Consider the following 17700-nt stretch of genomic DNA (forward strand, 5'->3'; position numbering starts at 1 on the left):
TACCAGCCTGAACCAGCAATCGTCTCTTTGAGCTGTGACGCTGTCCCTATATAATTAAGGCTGTCAGTCAAACTCAGACACCTAAACACTACAAACTCCATGGCTTACGAGGACTGATCACAGGACTTTATTGCTTGGCAGTCAAAGCAGCACTTTGTGGGTTCTCTTTTCCCTTGTTGGAGGAACAGATTGTGGGGCTGTGAGAAGGAAACATCCCTGGGAAAGCAGTTAGCTGCCTCCAGTGCTTACTGCGTATGCTAGCTGTGACCATGGGTCCTGTGCAGTTGGTGGGATGAGCCGCACTGATCCTGATTGCTGTTTCTGGTTCAGAGCCTGCTTCTGGGGCTCAGGGTGTGGGTGGGACCTGCCTATGCTGGCAGGGAGTTTGAGTGCTCATCTACTGCTTCAACAGGCCGGAGCACCCAGCAAAACAGTGAGAGAAGGGCTTGACCCAACACAGCCACTCTTCTCCATGCACGGGGGTCTTATGGGCCAGCAGACAGAATATGGGGGGACCAACGCTGTAGGGATGGAAGCATGGCATCAGGAAGTGTAGACTTGCAGGACGGGCACCCAGCCTGTGTGTCTCTGCAAAAGCGCCAGGCAAAAGCTTATCAGCCCTGGTTTTGACTGGTGTCATCTCCGCTGTTTTGCAGGATGTGCATGGAGACAGCCTGCATGCCAGATCTGTAGCAGGGAGGCTTTTCTTTGCCTTCTTCCAGTGGGAAAAGCTGATGATCTGGCTCTGTGTAGGTAAGAAAACCTCAATGCATGCTGAGCCCTGCTCTCTCCCAGCCCACACTCACTGCTGTGTCCCGCTGCCGTAGGGCCTTGCTGGGCTGGGGCTCTACAGAAGGAGGGGACCCTTCTGGCCCCTGATGTCTTCACAGTCCTTCCGTGAAGAGAGACCACAAATATGGGAAGTGACAGAAGAGGGGAGGGAGGAGACATGTTTCCGTACATCAGACACATGCAGCCTTAGGTGTCCCCAAAGACTGAGATGGGGGTGACTTCCATGTGCTCCCAACACATGGGCATCAGCAATGGGAGCACCGGCCCTAGTCATGGTGATTGTTCCAGCAGTTGTATTTCCCAAATGCTGAGCCGCCTCCTGAAAATGGCCCCGCTGCATGTAGCTCTTCTGTGCACAGGCTTTGCACTCGCGTTTGTCACTAGCAAAGCTGGGCTTGTCCAGAGAGGCTTTAACTGTGCCTGTTTTGGGTGTATCTTTAGAAAATCAGATAATCTTGGATGTCTTTGGGGGTGTGGAGAGTAGAAAAGTATCTAAAAGTTGACTTTTTTCCCAAAGTGTAAAAATCTTTTTGTTGTTTGGCACAATCGTAAAGTGAATTCTCCCCTATGCCCACCCAATACGCTGCTTCTGCAGCAAGGGCAAAGGAGGAATAACTTCTTTCAAAAGTGTTAATATTTGCAAACACCCGAGCAAGGTCTGCATCCTGTGTGATGTGTGTGCACAGGGCTGTAGGAGGATAGAGCAGGGTTAATGTTCTTCTGTGATACACAAATTAAATTGCTCTGTGTGTGTGGGAGGTCTAGCAGTCACCCTCTGATAAATGCTGCTGCGATCTTTGCAGGATTAAGGTCCAGAGGTGGGTGTTTACCTGTGTTGTGTGTATGTGTGTAGCAGCCCAGAAGTAATCGGCTGATGAAAGCCTCTGTGCGGTGTGTGTAGGAGGTCCAGGAGAGACCCACTAATACAGTGGCTGTACGAGCGTATGTAACTGCTTGTGATCTCCCTCCAAGAAAAAGAAACCCAGTTCTAATTTCATACCATCATTGAAAGGCTGGTTGGTTGTCACAGAAAAAATCACTGCTGCTGAACGACCAAGATGTGACCACTGTCATTTTCATTAGATGGGTGCAAATGATGGAGGACTTTTTCCCTTCTGCATCTGCAGTCCCAAATTCACCCATGTGGAGCAGGGCACTAGGGGTGAGCTGAGCTCATGCTCTGAATCAGCACAGTGCCTTGCTCAAGGTGAAAAGCCACTCGGACAAGTTATCATCCATGTTACTGAACTGCTTTTGACTAATCTTTTCTCTGGCATGAACCTCTCGATTTCAGCCTGGGAAGCAGCCCTGGTCAGGACTGGAGGATTTCTCCTGCATGTAGATTTCTTTTTATTGCTGCAAGCCTTTGCTGTCCTCAGCAAAAGCTTTTGTCCTCTGAGCGCGTACCCAAGCACCATGGTGTGGGTGGCAGCTGCATCCTACTGCCTGTTTGTGGGATAACAGATCACTTTGTGCAACAGGGGCTGTTTGAAGGTCCTTATGGTCCCCTGTCCCCTGTGACATCCTGAGGAGCAGCTAGCTGACAGCTATGGAGAGAAAGGAGCGAGGGAACCCACGCTGTCGATGTGGGGCTCCACAGCTCACCCCAGCAGTGGGCACAGCCACAGGAGGGCTGTGGGTGCAGGGAAGGGGAGCCAGGCTTTGGGGCCAGGCCAGCCCCATGGGGAGCGTGCTGAGGGGCCGAGGGCTTGTCTGGCTCAAAGAGTGCCATGGTCAGTCCCTTCCCCTCTCTGCACTGTTGCCCTGTCATTTTGCAGATTGATGTGAGCAATTTCTGGAGCGCTGTGAGGCTTCAGCTTGCAAGCAAGTGTCCTTAGCTGCTGGGGAAAAGGATGCTGCATTTACTAGGCTTCATCACCAGAAGGCCCCATTTAATTTTGTCTAGCGTGGGGCTAACTCAAATACAGCCACTTGGAGGCTCCAAACCCTGAAACAGGGTCTGCTTTTCTGCAGGTCTGATGGCTGCAGGGGCTCGGGAGATGCTGTCAGGGGGGAGAGGTCCTGTGGGCTGTGCAGTCAGGTGGTCCTAGCTGTAGTGCTGCGGCTGTGCGGCTGCTCCGCCACCTCTCCATTGCCTTCTGCAGGTCTGTGCCTGCAGAGCCTGTACTACTCTGTGATGAACTCACATGAAAGTCACGTTGAGTAAGTTACCTTTTTTTTTTCCTTTTTCTGACCTCAGTGCTACTGTGGTCTGGGCTAGTGGTGGGAGAGAATTCATTTTTGTGGAAAGAACAGGCAACCACCCTCCCAGGATAAAACCTGAATGAGAAACAGCCCCCCCAATAAGGTGTGAATCCTTGGGGACTTGGAGGACTGTGTTCTGCCTGGCAGTGACTTGAGGGCAGGGCAGACAGAAAAGTAGCAGGATGAAACAGCATCAGTGAGCATGGAGGTGCCTTAGCTAGACTGCAGCAGAGATCCCCTGGTGCTGATGGTCACTTCCAGACTGTCTTGTGGACATCCCACAGTGCTATTCATTGCCTCTTTCTATCTGGAGAAATGAATGAGGCTTACCTGAGGCCAATGATTTTATAAAACTCAAGCTGTTCAAGGTCCCGAACAGCTTGACCTAACTTTAGCATTAGCTCTCCAGAGATCTGTTTCCACCTAAATTCCTTTGTGTAAGGGAGCCCTTTATGTGCTCCTGGGGGCGGGGGTGCTGTTCATGGGACAGAAGTGGTCAGGAGCTGGGAGACAGGACAACATGGTCAGGAGCTCAAAACTCTACATTTATAGACCTCTTTAAGAGACCTCCTGAACTATCACTGGTTCTCAGGCCATAGTCTGAGAGCCTTTAGGAAGGGCTAGTAGGAAATGAACCTTGTTTCTTTCACAGGAAGCATCTTGGTGCTTGCCAGAGACGTTTTGTGTGGAGAAAATCTTTTCTTGGAAGGTTTGTAGCCATGTCTCATTTGTTTTGGGGAATTTTGTTGAGAGATGAATCAGTGTCTCAGTGGCTGCTGATGGGTGGAGACTGGCAGCCTGGGGTTTATGTGCAGATACACAGGAAGGGAAACAGAGATAAGTTCAGCTAACTGTTGCACAATGGCATCTTGACACCATTACAAGTGAGTCAAACAGGCCAGCACAATGATGCAATACAGATGCCTGCGTAAAATGTCCTCTGAAGGACAATCAGAGAGGAAAAGAGGCGCTGTTGAACTGATCAGTGTGCAGCAAGGCTTTGTCATGGGTGTCATGAGCTTTGTCATGGGTGTCATGAGCTTTGTCATGAAGTGAATGAATAAATGAAATTGGAAACGTAACTGGAATTCTGCCCCTCTCTCCTCTTGTGGATAAAGAATGAAAGGATGAATAAGCGTTCCTCAAACATGTACAGAAAGAGGAATGATCGAAAAGGGAGAGGAACTGGGGGGGCCAGAACTGGAGGGATTTTGCTGTCACTGCTACTCAGAAGGCGGATTAGAAACAGCACTAAGGACTGTTTTTAAAAGATGTGGGTCATTTCTGGGAAATACCTCAGGATAGCTCAGTAGCTTTCCAAAGCTCTTCATTATGCAGCCTGCTTCAGCTGCCCTAGTCCTTGTGTCTGATACTGCTGTGACTGCTCCACTCATCCCTAAACTGCTGCCTCTCTGAATCTCTCTTGGTAGGTTTGAATCTCACTGGAAGCCTATCCTGACCAGCAAATCCTTATACTTGCTTATGGACAGACCTTTTAGAAGAGAGCTTGAAAAAGTTCTGTGGTTCCGTAAACTGCCTTTTGGGTTGTAGAGCTCAGATATTGCAATGCTCTTCCCTCAGTATTGTCATGTCTTGGATGGACACCGTGCAGCTGGAGAGCCTCCCCCTTATGGGGCAGCCTTCAGTGCTGCAGAGGAGATGGAAATACAGCTGGGCACCAGGGTGCACAGGGGAAATCTGGACTGACTGGATGGCACGCTTTTGAGAAAAGGTCATAGTTCATGATGATGGTGATGGAGGAAAGGGGAAGTGCTTTAACTCCAGGCTCTAGCTGTGCCAGGTGGGATGGAAAGGGGAAGGCTGACAGCAATGCTCCTGTGGACGAAGCAGGAGCCGTTGTGGAAGTTACCAAATGCCAACGGAGAGAAGATACTGAGTGGGTCAGTGCCTTTTGCCTTTTTCAGTGTGAGGTACTACAGAGCAGCTTCGGTTGCTGGTAGCGCTGGTCATAAAATGCATGCCTTTTATGTAGAAAAATGCCTCAGTTTGGACAGGGTTGGGCAGATGGATGTGACAAGAATGGTGTTTGAGCAGGCTCTTCCATGTAAATTGTCCTGGCACTTTATGAAAGGATGAAAACTATCTCTATAGAGCAGAAGAAAAAGGAGAGTTGGCCCATTGGCAGTGGTGAGGCCACATTTCTTCCCTGAAGATGGCTCTTCAACTTCTTATCTTCCAGTTCTCTCTGCTTTTACCACATTGCACCTTCTTCCACAGCAGGAGCTGCCTGGATCCTTTGCCCGGTACGAAGGCTGGGCTGGAAATGGGTGTTGGGGGAGCAGGCGTGCAAGGGAAGTGACAGTTGGATTGAGAGCCCTGGTTTCTGCAGCTTCTCCAAGTTCTCTCTTTTAGTGCTCGACTTCACAGCCCTCTCTGCCTCTCTCTCCTGTCACTGTTCATCTCCTCTCTCAGTAGGTTTCTCTTTCTCTCCCTTTTAAACATGCTCTTTCAAGCAGCTCTCGTATTGATGAACTTAAGCCGCTAGATCACAGCTCCCTCCCTTTAACTTTTTTCATACCCTGATCTCTGTTCTCAGTATTGCCCAGACCCATCTATTTTCTCTTGCCCTGACTCCATCCCAGGTATGAAAGTCCAGGGCTTGGAAAGTTGGGTGCCTCCCTCAGTTCTGCCTGCCCACATTCAGGGAGAGGAGAAAGCGAAGTAGACTGTGGCAGCCATTGGCAAACACTTTCATTTGGGCCCTTCTTTCCTCTAATTCATTAGAGGAATTATTCTGTGACCTCTCATTTTTCCTCTCCACAATACACTGAACCTCAAGCAGAGGTTCACTCTCCTAGTTACTGGTCTGCTGGGTATCCACACTTGACTTTCTCTCTATTTCTTTAGTGTCTTGTGTCCTCTGGCTAACTAGAGATCCCTTGCAATTTTCCCGGTGTGTTGATGGCACTGCATTGCCTTATGGTCACCGAGATAAGACCCATCTGGCTAGGATACAGCCAGAGTCCTACTAGTCAGGGCTTCACTCCTCTGATGCCACCCCAGGAGTTACCTGGGAACATCAAAAAGGCCCTCAAGGGATGCTGATCTAACCTGGTGGAGACACTTGTCACAGAAGGCCTTCATCTCTTGTAATCTATTCTTTTGCCAGCTTATGGTGCCAAAGGTGCATTGTGGCTGGCAATGGCTACTCCATCCATGGCCAACACTTTGGGAAAATGATTGACTCTCACCACGTTATCATAAGGTACTGAATCCTTAATAAAGCCTTAACAATTAAGCAGAGGCTGAGGAGTGATAATGTGCATCTGACTTTCTTGCCTGGCAAACATAACATCTAGGATCCATCAGCTCAGGTAATCAAATAACTTTCTTGCAGTCCATGGCCAAGCAGAGGCACTGCGCAAGCCAGAGTTTGTACCATTCATTTACAGATGTCGTACCTGGGAGCTGGATAGCCATCTCCAGCTCGGTGGAGTGGCAGGCAATCCCAGTGTTACGGGACTACATGCATTTTTACTCTGACTTGAGAAAGTTATTTAATTTCTCTGTGCCTCACTTGCCTATCTGAAAAATAGTAGTTGTCTGCCACTGCTGTATGCCTTTTTATTACAAGGGAGGAACTATTGGTGTGTCCGCGTGAAGTGCCCCATACCGTGGTTCCCATACCATGGAACCAGGCTGCTGCGTTGGGCCATAACGCGTGTCGGTGCCCTCAGGTGAGTTCACGCGGCTGGTCATGTATCTGACAGCACACAGCTGCCTCTGTGGTTGGGAACAAGTAACACTGAAACTGGACAAATTCTGGCTTTGATTCTCAGATTAAACAGTGCTCCAGTAAAAGACCACAAGAAAGATGTGGGTGAGAGAACCAGTATCCGTCTCTTCTTCCCTGAATCAGCTCTGCCCAACCCTCTGGAAAACAACAACGATACACTGATGGTGTTTGTCCCATTCAAGCCCCTCGTTTTCTTCTGGCTTAGGGAAATATTGCTGAAAACAAGGAATAAGGTGAGATGTCTTTAATGAGAGAAGGTTGAAACCAGGTTATTTGTAGTGACATATTCAATAGCTCTGATAATCATGTATCTTTCAAGTATTTAATGAGCTGCATAATGCACCTGAGACCTTATTTTTCACTAATTAGAAAGACCCCAGTCTCGGCCACAACGGAGACAGGTGTATGGGAATGAGTGGAAAAGACCAGGAGATCCTTTGTTCCTCCGAACTCTCCTGAGTCCTTCTGAGCACCTGGCCAGATCAATAGACCACAGCTAACTCAAGGATCCCTATCCCAGCGCTGTCTGGTGTGCATGGGCATGCCTTAAGTATCTCTCTGCCTTTCTCCTACAGACAAAGGTGGGGTTTAGGCGGTAACCCCCGCAGGAGTGGACCGGGAATGTCTCTCAGCTACGTATTCTCAACCCGTATGACACCTATGAAGCGACGTACAAACTCCTGCAGCTGATCGCGTCAAGTAGGGTATGATACCGTACTGGAGAGCAGACAGATGAGCATCAGTGTTCTGTGTCTTCCCTTAAACCTTACTGCTTCAGAGCCACGCAAGGGGAAGGAAAACCTTTTCATTAGATTAGCTAGTCCCTTCCCCTAGTAAATGCAGTCTTTTCCTATAGCATGGTGCTTCAAGTTTGGAGCCCTGCTCCTACCCAGAAACGGAAGACTTTTCCCCACCTGTCACAGCACTGCAGTGTTATTCTCATTCCAGTCTGCCCCCTCACCCCTTGCCATTTTGCATTCAAGTCCCTTTATAGAGTTATATTCCTGTCCATAGTTCTAGACCTCAGAAAACCTGGTTCTCTAGTGACGAGCAGCTGTGCTGTATAAGCCCTTTCATATGTGTTCCTGTGCTTTCCCTGTCTGAAGACCATTACTGATAATTAGCTAGCGTAAAATGGGAGGAATTTTGGTTGGCATTCCTTGAAACATTCCATTCTCACAGATCTCTGGCCTGAGGCTTGCTGTTATGCCCACTGCTTCTGGAGCGCAGATTTCCCCTTCATTGTACGATGGAGGATTATTTCATTAATGAATCTAATGATACTTTGTCTTTGGTCCTCACGATCTTTCTGATGGTGCTGTGCAATCTTTAATTAACTTTAAGCCTGCCAGGCACTACCAGGATGTTTATAATCTGCAACAAATGCAGGAGAAGCTTGAAAGCCTGGTGTGGTAAAATAACCTTGTCCAAGGTCATGCACTGACTCTTGGCTAGGGCTGAGATTAGATGCCAAGTCCTTAACTGCTGAAGCAATGCTGTAAAAAAAGTACATTTCGCTGCTAAAATGTTTGGAAAGTGCAAAGTGGGACAATCCAGGCGAGGAGTGTGAAGTGCTCAGTTAGGCTTGGGGGACCATAGAGCGTGATTAGCTGCTCGCGAGCATGGTGGCTGTGCTGCTCAGTCACAAGGCTTTTAAGGCAGCGTTTGGTTTTGTACGTGGCCATGTTAGCTTTACGTGAGCAGAAGGCAGTTTTGTAGCACGCAGGCCAGGGACAGGAGTTTAATGCATGGATTAAAAGTGAGGTATCACACAAAGGCTGCCAGCAGGGAATACGCAGAAGGAGGCATGTGGAAAAGACAGAGATGCAGAGACCTTGTATAGGCTCTGTCATGGATGTGGATTTGTTAAAAAGTGTGCTGATTTCTTCCATTTGAAGCTTTTTGATTTCCATGGAGCTCTATGTTTTACCAACCCAGAGCCCTCATCTTCTGCAGCACTTTTTCATAAGATACTCCTTGTTTGAGTTTTGGGAGTGCTGTCCATGCACCTGTTCTCTTTCATTTGCTTTTTTTTTTGCTATATTGAGTGTGGAAGAAGCTACTGGTCCCAGCAGCAAAGGTGTTGCTGGTGTCAGTATTGTGAAAGTATGAGTTTGAAATCCTAAACAGATGTTCTCTCTTTTCCCTTCCCAGAGGTATGCCACCACGGGAATCATTGCTTTGAACTTAGCCCTCCATATGTGCCAAGAAGTCTATATTGCAGACTTTGGTTAGTCTGGCAACCATGACAATACTACGCCAATACATTATTTCAATATGGGTCGCTCACAGAAAAAAGAGGTAGAAAATGCCTCCCCTTCAAACTAAGGTGTTCTCCATAGGGGAACCTACTGGACGAAGCTGGGAGTCAAGCAGCCAAGAGGTCTGGTAGCTATTGCTGGTGTTACCCATGGAAATTCCTGCTAGCACATGCCGGGGGAATGTGTTGGGACATGCTTTGTTCTCAGAGAGCAGCTTGGGCACAGGTGCTGGCACCTTCAGGGTGCCTTTCATCTGCCCTAGTTTGGTGATGAGGGTCCTGTGCAGTGGAAGTCCTGCAAGGGGCTGCAGGCAAAGTTGGATTGGACAGGATCTGGTGCATTTTGGGCAGGATGAGGGGCACTGTAAGGAATAATCTGTAACTTTGCCTCTCTTGTCCCTTCAGCTTTTTCAGCACAATATCACCTCTGAGAGGAACTGGCTGCTGAAAATGATTGAGTAGGAGGTGATTGCTGACATAGCCAGCCCTTCCTTCCAGGCCCAGAACTGCTGAGAGAGGGCTGTGCTGCCTGCTGTCCCCTCCGGACACCACTGATGATCCCAGCTGGGCTTTGCCCGTATTCCATGTTGTTCTGAGCTGGTCACAGCATGTCCTGTCATATGCGGAGTGGAAGATGAATCCCTGAGATTCAGAGCACTTGTCCTTTCCTCCGTTGGCCTCTGGTTTCCATCGCTGACTGCTGTGGTGGAGGGTGGAATGTTGCACAACCCTTCTGACTTGGGTAATCCCCTCCTGTTTTGTAAACAGCCATCCTGTGCTAATCAGTTATTTGTGAAAAGCACTAAACTGAGGTGCTATGCTGGTCCTCAGCCCCTGAGAAAGGGAGGGGGTGAGGGTGCGATACCTGCCATGGGATTTTAAACTCCTTCCTAAGCAAATTGGAGTGAGAGAGAGTCATACCCATCACTTTGGAAAAGGGCCAGGTTGAACACTCAGAGATTTCAGTGTCTTGCTAATTGTTGGGAAACATTAATATCTTCAGGAAACAAGAAACGTTGTTTCTTTTATTGTTCTGTTTGAGAATAAATGCACTTCTGGTTTCAAGGAGTTGGCACTGTCTTGTAGGAGGGGGATTTCTGTTCAGGACAGGTGAGAATTACCTTAGTATCTCTTCTGAGATCTTCTCATGACTTTATGATCCCATGTAACTCCCTCTTTTTTTTTTTTTTTTCCTCTCAGCATGCTGTCCGGAGGTTTCCATGTCTCTTCCAGCTTGTTCTTAGCATGGAGCCACCCTGCCAAGTCTACTTTGTGTGCTGGAGATCTTCCACATTTAAGAATCCCCACTTAAGAACCCTTAAACCCCCACTTATCTGTGGCTGGCTCATGTCCACATTCCACCTCTGGGACCACATCTTCTCATCCTCTACTGCTTCCTTCCAGGATACAGCTATGTCATATTTTCCCTTCTTTACTTCTCTCGTTGCTACTTTCTTCCTGGCCTTTCATCATGGGTTCACCTCAGTTGCTGCCTCACCAAAATGCTGCCTCTACCAGCAGAAAGAACCTACAGTGATGAACCTACAAGCTGATGGCTATGTTGGTATGACCACTTTGCTGCAGCTTCTTCAGCCGGGTGCTCATTGGGAAGAAGGCTCCTCCTGCATAGCTATTAGAGGGCAAACTCTCAGAGTGGGGTTGGCTTAGCATACATCAGGCTGCATGTGTCTTACAGCATTTGGAGTGTGGGAGCATTAGTACAGTACCCATATAACTGCTGACTATTTCCATGGGAGGGGAAACAACTGCCTTCCCTCCCATTTCCTTCCTCCCTCCCCTTCGCTGTGGTCAGGCTTTCAGGGCACTTCCTGTGCTATTCATGTCACTCCTTTTCCTGGGTAACTTCTCTTCTACCGTCTCAGCCCCATCTCTTGAAAGCTTTCCATAACGCCCTGTCTCTCATCATCTGCAGAGTGTTAATGCCCCTCATGTTGCTCCCACTGCTATCCCCTTTTGGCCAGCCTGGTTCCTCCTCCATTAGAGCTGGTTTTGTCCTGGTGGTGCAATGCAATTCACGGCCAAAGAAATGCTGACAGAACTCCCCCAAAGCTGCCCTGCCCTGGGAGATTGGTGGAAGAACTGGAGGCCCTGGTCCAGCTCAGTCTGAGCAAGGTCGCTTGAAGGCTGAAAGGGGATGACCTAATCTTGCGCATGCAAACAGAACTGAACTGAGCTTGGGAGAAAAAGGGTGTTTTAATAAATTTTACCAGCTTTACACCGGTTTTACTCTGTACACAAATAAGACTTTACTCTCTAAATAACACATAATAGCCACACAGGTTCTGCAGATTCCAAAAATACAGTTTTCAATTGCATGCAAATACGCATTTGGATCTGGCTCGACCACTCTTTTGGAATTTATTGCTTTGTAAGTAATGGAAATGGGCTCTCAACTATGTGGACAATTAATATTCTATGTTCTTCTGCTAGAGTAAAATGGCATAAAAATCTTAATGTCTAAAAGCTGATGTATAAAGCATGCTATGAACTAACCCCAGGAGATGGTTTACATTTTCCCTCTAGGTAATGTGCATACAAGAACTTTGCCACAGCTTGCAGGAGCTGTGTCTGCACTTTCTGCCGCAGTTGTTGCAACATTTTCCTGTCATGTAGTGTCAAGTCATGGTAGTGAAACCATAAACATGAGGCTTGAGAGTCTTAGCATTGGTCACTGCCTGTGGCAGTGCTCTCAGTACTTGCAGCAAGCAGGTCTGCTACACAGCTTTTTGCTCTTATGTTTAAGAGCTGGCTGGTTTTCCCTTAAAACAGGGTTCTGTAATCTCACCAGGTAACCACGATTCATTAGAGCTGCCTCTTGTTTCAAACTTGCCCAGAGTGTCGGAGCAATGTGGTAGAGGCTTAGTATTTAAACATGCTTTGGTGGTGGCACTGAATCCGCAAATCAACCTTTCTTGTGTCCAGTTTAAAAAGTGTGAGATCTGCAGTCCTCCATGCCCTACACACCTTTCATGTTTGATAGTCTGAATAAATCCTTGCCCTACAGCAGACTCATTATTATCAAGAGAACTGGGGGAAAGGAGGTGGAATAAGTAGGATAAGGCAAAGCCACAGTAATACAAAACATATGTAAATTAGGCTACGAGATACCATAATACAGATGTAATGGAGGGGGAAAGAAAAAGAAAATGAGTCCCATTGTTGCTTCAATAGCAAAAGCTAGCATCGGTCTGAGGTGGTAAATCTACCCTTCTCAGGGCTGCGGAAAGGCAATTATACTCCTTCTAAGCACAGCGCATTTCATACCGAGGCGCTGCGAAGATCCTCATATCAATGGCGACAGTGAATCCCCGGCTCTGTGGCCAGCCAAGGGGTGACCGTGGTTCATCCGAGGCAGAAGGGCAGGGAGCTGCTGGGCTGTTTGGTGCCAGCCTGCCTCTCTCCAGGGGTCAAGGAGCTCCACCGTCACTCACTGCCTGTCCACGAATGCTTGGCAAGCGAGTCTGGATGCCTCCACCATCTGTGTGAAATCCTTCCAACCATTTAGATTAAACATGGACTTCAGTAAAATGTAGGGCTCCTAACTGACCTGACATAGTCCATATGGAGTAGCTGCCACAGATAGTGACTATCTTGACACTGATTAATCACTTCTTCTAGCTGTGTATTTGTCCCTGGTTACTTGACACAGTTCTTCCCAAATAGCTTTTGAATAGTTCTGGGGTATTCATATGACCTTGGCTTTGGGGAATAGTCCATCTGATGACACACATTACCTACAAAGCTTGGCTGCTTTTCATCAAACTAACTTGGACAATAGCTTTCGGGGTTTGTTTTTTTTTTCCTTTCCCCTGTGTACACCAGTATCTGTCCTTTTCTGCAATGGGAAACATCTTAGCTATGCTGGATTCTGCTTGGTTTAGGTGGCACCATTTGCAATGGGCTGGGGCTTGGTCTGTGCTATATAGCATGTAAAGACTATCTCTGATTCCACCTCCATGTCCTTACCTGTCACTTACAGTCACTGGCATGACAAGCAATCTGCATTACTGATGCTCCTTGCTTTGAAACTAGCAGTTAAATGATTTATAACTAGAGTCAATCATTGCTCAGACAGACAGCAGTGAAGCTGTCTAACACCCCAAACTAAATGCAGCGTTTCTCTCTCAATCTGAACATGTTCTCTTCTTCAAAGGTACGAGATCCGAAAGCAAAGGCAATAGGTCTTCCAGGCTGATCTTCCATCAAGTGTGAGATTATTACACCCACTTCATATGGGGAAGCATCACAAGTGAGAGTTATAGGCATCAAGGCACTCTAGTAAGGACCTGTTCTGAAGATACCAGTTTCTCAGCTCCTTCACCAGCCTTGGTGCAGGGTGCATGTGGACCAGGGCTGTCTCTGTCCAGTGTCTGCCAGGTCAGCCAGGGGTTGCTGTGTGAGGCGGTGACTCACCACTTCCAGGAAGCAATATATTTGTGGAATTTGCAGCAAAAAGTTCTTAAAGCCATTTTCAGATTTTTTTTCCCCATTTTTCCTTGTGATTTATATAAAGTGTTTTTCCCAGCAGAATGGCTGGGAAATGTCAAATTTTTGAAACATTTCCTTTTGCTTTTCCTATCCTCCCAGGCAGCCTTTCAAACTTGGACAGATGACTGACTTGCTGAGTATAAGGACTGGCGATGTGTCAGCGGAACCTCGAGGACTCGGTAACTGTCTACACACCCTGAGCCTAGACCCCAGCTACAATGTGATGTGATTTAAGCTTAATTCACCACAGGTGGCTGCTAAGCTGAGTTGTATTAGCTGATACTGTGCAACTTAGGAGGGTACATATGACCAGTGCTGCAACCCATCTGAGAGCAATACTGGGTCAGCTGGTGTAGCCTGACCACATGCCTGAGCTTCTCAAGTACTTTTGGAAGATCTTGTGGCGCTCCCCATCTCTAATGCCACAAATACTGCATTGTCTAAGTGCCAGCATCTCAGGAATGCTCTCTCCCATCTGATCCATATCCAAATAGTTGTTACAGATGGTCCTTTCACTTAAAATAAGACCTGATTTGTTTAATCTTGAAATAGTTCTTACCATGTTCCTCAGCCTCCATTTGCAGATAGACTTGGGGAACTGCTTAGGATGACTGCTGAGGCAAATACATCCTCTCTTCTGGGTAATATCTGTTGATCTACATGTGATACTGGGTTAGCTGTGACCTTGAAATCACCATAGATACAGACAGCCCTATCTGTTTTCATGGCTATCACCAGTTGTTTTGTTCAAGAGTTTAGCTAACTTTTCTTTTTGGCTGGAGTTCACAAATTATTTTCTTTTAATATAAGCAAGTACAACATGTTTTGTCAGTCCAGCTACATTGTGGCTGTCATATGCTGTGTAATACCTTACTTGAGATCACAGAGGTTGAGTATACGCTGTCTGCTGTTGTGTTACTTATATTATAATAACGTTCAGGAGAACAAAGATTACTTGGGCGTGTGTTTTTAGAAACATAGATTTTCTATAACACCTCCTTTCTAAGAGATCTTTGATGATCCCACCAGTAAACTGCCAGCACAGTGAATCAGTTTCATTTTAGATGTTATTCTTGTCACTTTAAAGGATTCCAAATAATACTTTTGTTTCTTGTGAACTGAAAGAGGCAATTACATAGGCATTATGGCATTATGGCTTTCTACAGTCATTGCACACTGTTGTATGCAAGCTGAAGAATATGAAGTTAACCAGCATTGACTTTCTAAACTGATGGCTGGGTTTGATTTGCTAGCTTGCATGTTTTCTGTTGGTGCCCCATCCCTTGCAGTTTTTATATGATTTGTCCTTGAACAAATTTCAATGTGTATTGCAAAACTGTCCCTTGTGATAGAAGCAGCACATTCTTTGAACGTCCTTCAAGCTGTACTTTCCACTTGACCCCTAAGCATGGCTGTTGGACGGATTTTGTGATGCTCCCGAACTCTCCAGCATCTTCAGTGAGTCTCCATTGAAATGGTAATTTCTGGAGCATACTTCAGGCTCATCTCAGCTTTAGATAAAAATTAAATGTGGATTGCTTCATTCTGCATATTGAATACTAAAAGATGCACTCATTTGTCCTCTCTGCAGACACATGATGCTCTGCCAATTTCCTTAATCCAGGCACAGAAGCAGTCAGCAATTGTTTCCATTCACTTTTGATTCCATCTGTAAAAGGAAATACCTGCAATCACGAGAGGCTTTTCAGAACAGGGATTTTGTAGAACTTGCCCAATTTCAACAAACTTTTTGTCTGCTGGCTTAATGGGCATTATCTGGCTGCACATCAGGGTGTCAGTTTTAGCTCCCATTGTGCTGCTATGTGTTTTTCATCGCAGAGATCATCTGTTATTTTAGGATTTCCCCATCTTTCAGTGGCCCTCTACTGACCTGCCAAAGAAGTCCAATCCCCCCCACCATATTTTAAACTTTTCTTTATAAGTGGATTGCTCACTGGCCTGATATTGCAGCTTTTATTTAATATCAATTTTCACAGATTTTCATGAGTAGTCATTCCCTATTCCATCTACTTCTAGACTAGTAGCCCATCCTCGTCTCGCATTTTTGCATCTTCTCTGTCTATGTGGTGTTAATAATAGCCAGAAACCCTATGGCTGGATCCCCTGTAACACTTCCTAGTTATCATCTACAGAAAGACAGGAGTAGATACATGAATGCACTACCATTTATCAGAGTAAATGAAGGCAGGGAGCTTTATTAGAAGGCTCACAGCTGATTTAAATTAATATTGCCAACTGTGAGGTTTTACAAAGCCTCTTCCAGAAACAATAGTTGTGTCTGCACTGTAAATTAAGGATGGTATTGAGTTGTACTCACTTTTGCAGCAAGGCATCAAACACAGATTCAGGCATGACCAGGGCAGATAGCAGCTCTAAGCCCAGCTGGGGTGTTTGTGCCTCTCCTGGCTTGCTCCCCCAGCAACCCACCCACCCAAGAGAAGGGTGCGGAGGGGTGTAAGGTCCTGGGCTCTGACCACTCTATGAATCTCCTGTATTTACTCCTTGTGCCTGGCCGTGTGCAATTTGTTCCTGCGATAATTGCAATATTGTGGTCCAGCCAGATGGATAAAACCTAGATGCATGTTCATGAGAGCTCGGCCGTAGATAAACCTCTTGTTACCTGGCTCAGGAAAACATCTGCCACAGCTGAGCACTTCTCCACTACTTGCCAGTGTGGTGTAGCTGGGAGCGTGGCAGAGGTACAAAGGCAGAGAGTCATTCACTATATCCAGTGCATTTGAATTATGGGATGTGAAGCATGACTTTCCAGAAATTGGACTTAGAATTCCACAAAGGTTTTCCTTTTTTTGCCAGTTTGACCTGAGCTAATCTGAGGCAATCAAGTGACGCACTGATACAACCCATATTCCTCTTCATTTTCTAGTCCAAACTATACCTTTCATTACTTCCTTTTTTCTTGTTTTTTTAAAGACTTTTTTTAAAAACAATTACAAGAAAAGCAATTCACTCGGAGCATGTCTAGAAACCAGGCAGCTACCAGTTTCACTTCCCTCCTTGTTTTCTGCAACTCTCAGTGATGAGCAGTGAGAAGCAGGAGCGGTGAAACACAACACTTGGCATTTCAGGAAGTTTCTCGCTCCAGGTCCTTGAGTGATACCCATGCTGCTTTCTCCTGCACTCCTGGCCTCCTGAAGATGCCCAGGAGAGGAGCTCTTCCTCCGTGGACACTCGTGGTGCTTCTGCAGCTGGCACTTGTCCCATCACAGCTGGCAGGCTGCGCCCTCAATCCCTGTTTGGAGGTACGTGATCTCTAAACGAGCACAAAATCTTTCTGTTTCTCTGGTGTAACTTTTCCCTCTGCTTGGGAGATTTGTGCATCAAGTCTATCAAGTCTGTTGTGTGTTAGTTGTCTTATGAAAGCCCATCTTTTTTCCAAGGTTGTTACCAAGGCAATTGAAGTATTTGAAGTAAATGCTGGTCTCAAAAACATCTGAGAACCAGAACCAGCAGCATGAACCATTTCTTCTTGTTGGCTTTCTGTACCTCTGAGGTTATTGCAGTACAGTTAATCTAATAGATTATGTTTCCCTTCAGGAAGAGATCCAAGCCTTGTCTATATTTTCTGCAAAATACAGTATTTTCACCTGATTTGTACTGTAGAGTGATTTCACCAGTACCCGGCACTGATCAACTGCCTTTTGCAAACTTTTGCTGACAGTCATTACTTACAGAATAACTGTGGTTAGAACTGCCTGCTTATCTGCAGTGTAACAAAGCTGAGAGCCGATTCTGGACCCACAACGCATCCCTGTGTGTTTGTTTTGCTGGCTCTCTCAAAGGTTGCTGCTGGTTCATCCATAGCCTCAAGGAACACTGTCCTGTAGTTTTGCACCTGCTTCAATCAGCAAGAAATGTAGCTCTTCCTGGGGAGTAGGACTGGTTCTATTAGAAGTGGGAAAGATGCTTAGGATATATAAGGTTATTCCCTAAAACTCAGGGCACCTCATTTAGAAATTAACTACAAGGTTAGTCATTCTGCTCCTGCTTTCCTGACAGTGTAATTTTCTGGCACTTCATGAAGAGCAGATGTTGACCGTGATTGGATCTGCCACTGTTACAGGTCATCCCTAACAAAGCTTTCAGATGCATGGGACTGAATGTCTCTGGAGTTCCTGCTGCAGTCCCAAATACCACC

At 46.6% G+C, this 17700-nt stretch overlaps 1 protein-coding gene across 1 annotated transcript in view; it reads left to right on the forward strand.

The window, feature by feature from the left end:
• The first annotated feature begins 16699 nt into the window (after positions 1-16699).
• TLR4 (toll-like receptor 4) overlaps positions 16700-17700 on the forward strand; it is a 4670-nt gene continuing 3669 nt past the window's right edge. The window contains 2 exon segments of the mRNA XM_009586474.1: positions 16700-16804; positions 17626-17700. The exon segment at positions 17626-17700 is cut by the window's right edge and continues 38 nt beyond it. Of these exon segments, the coding sequence (XP_009584769.1) occupies positions 16700-16804; positions 17626-17700 (180 nt within the window).

The sequence above is a fragment of the Fulmarus glacialis genome, unplaced genomic scaffold (genome assembly GCF_000690835.1).
Source record: "Fulmarus glacialis isolate BGI_N327 unplaced genomic scaffold, ASM69083v1 scaffold10581, whole genome shotgun sequence".
In the NCBI taxonomy this organism is placed as follows: domain Eukaryota; kingdom Metazoa; phylum Chordata; class Aves; order Procellariiformes; family Procellariidae; genus Fulmarus; species Fulmarus glacialis.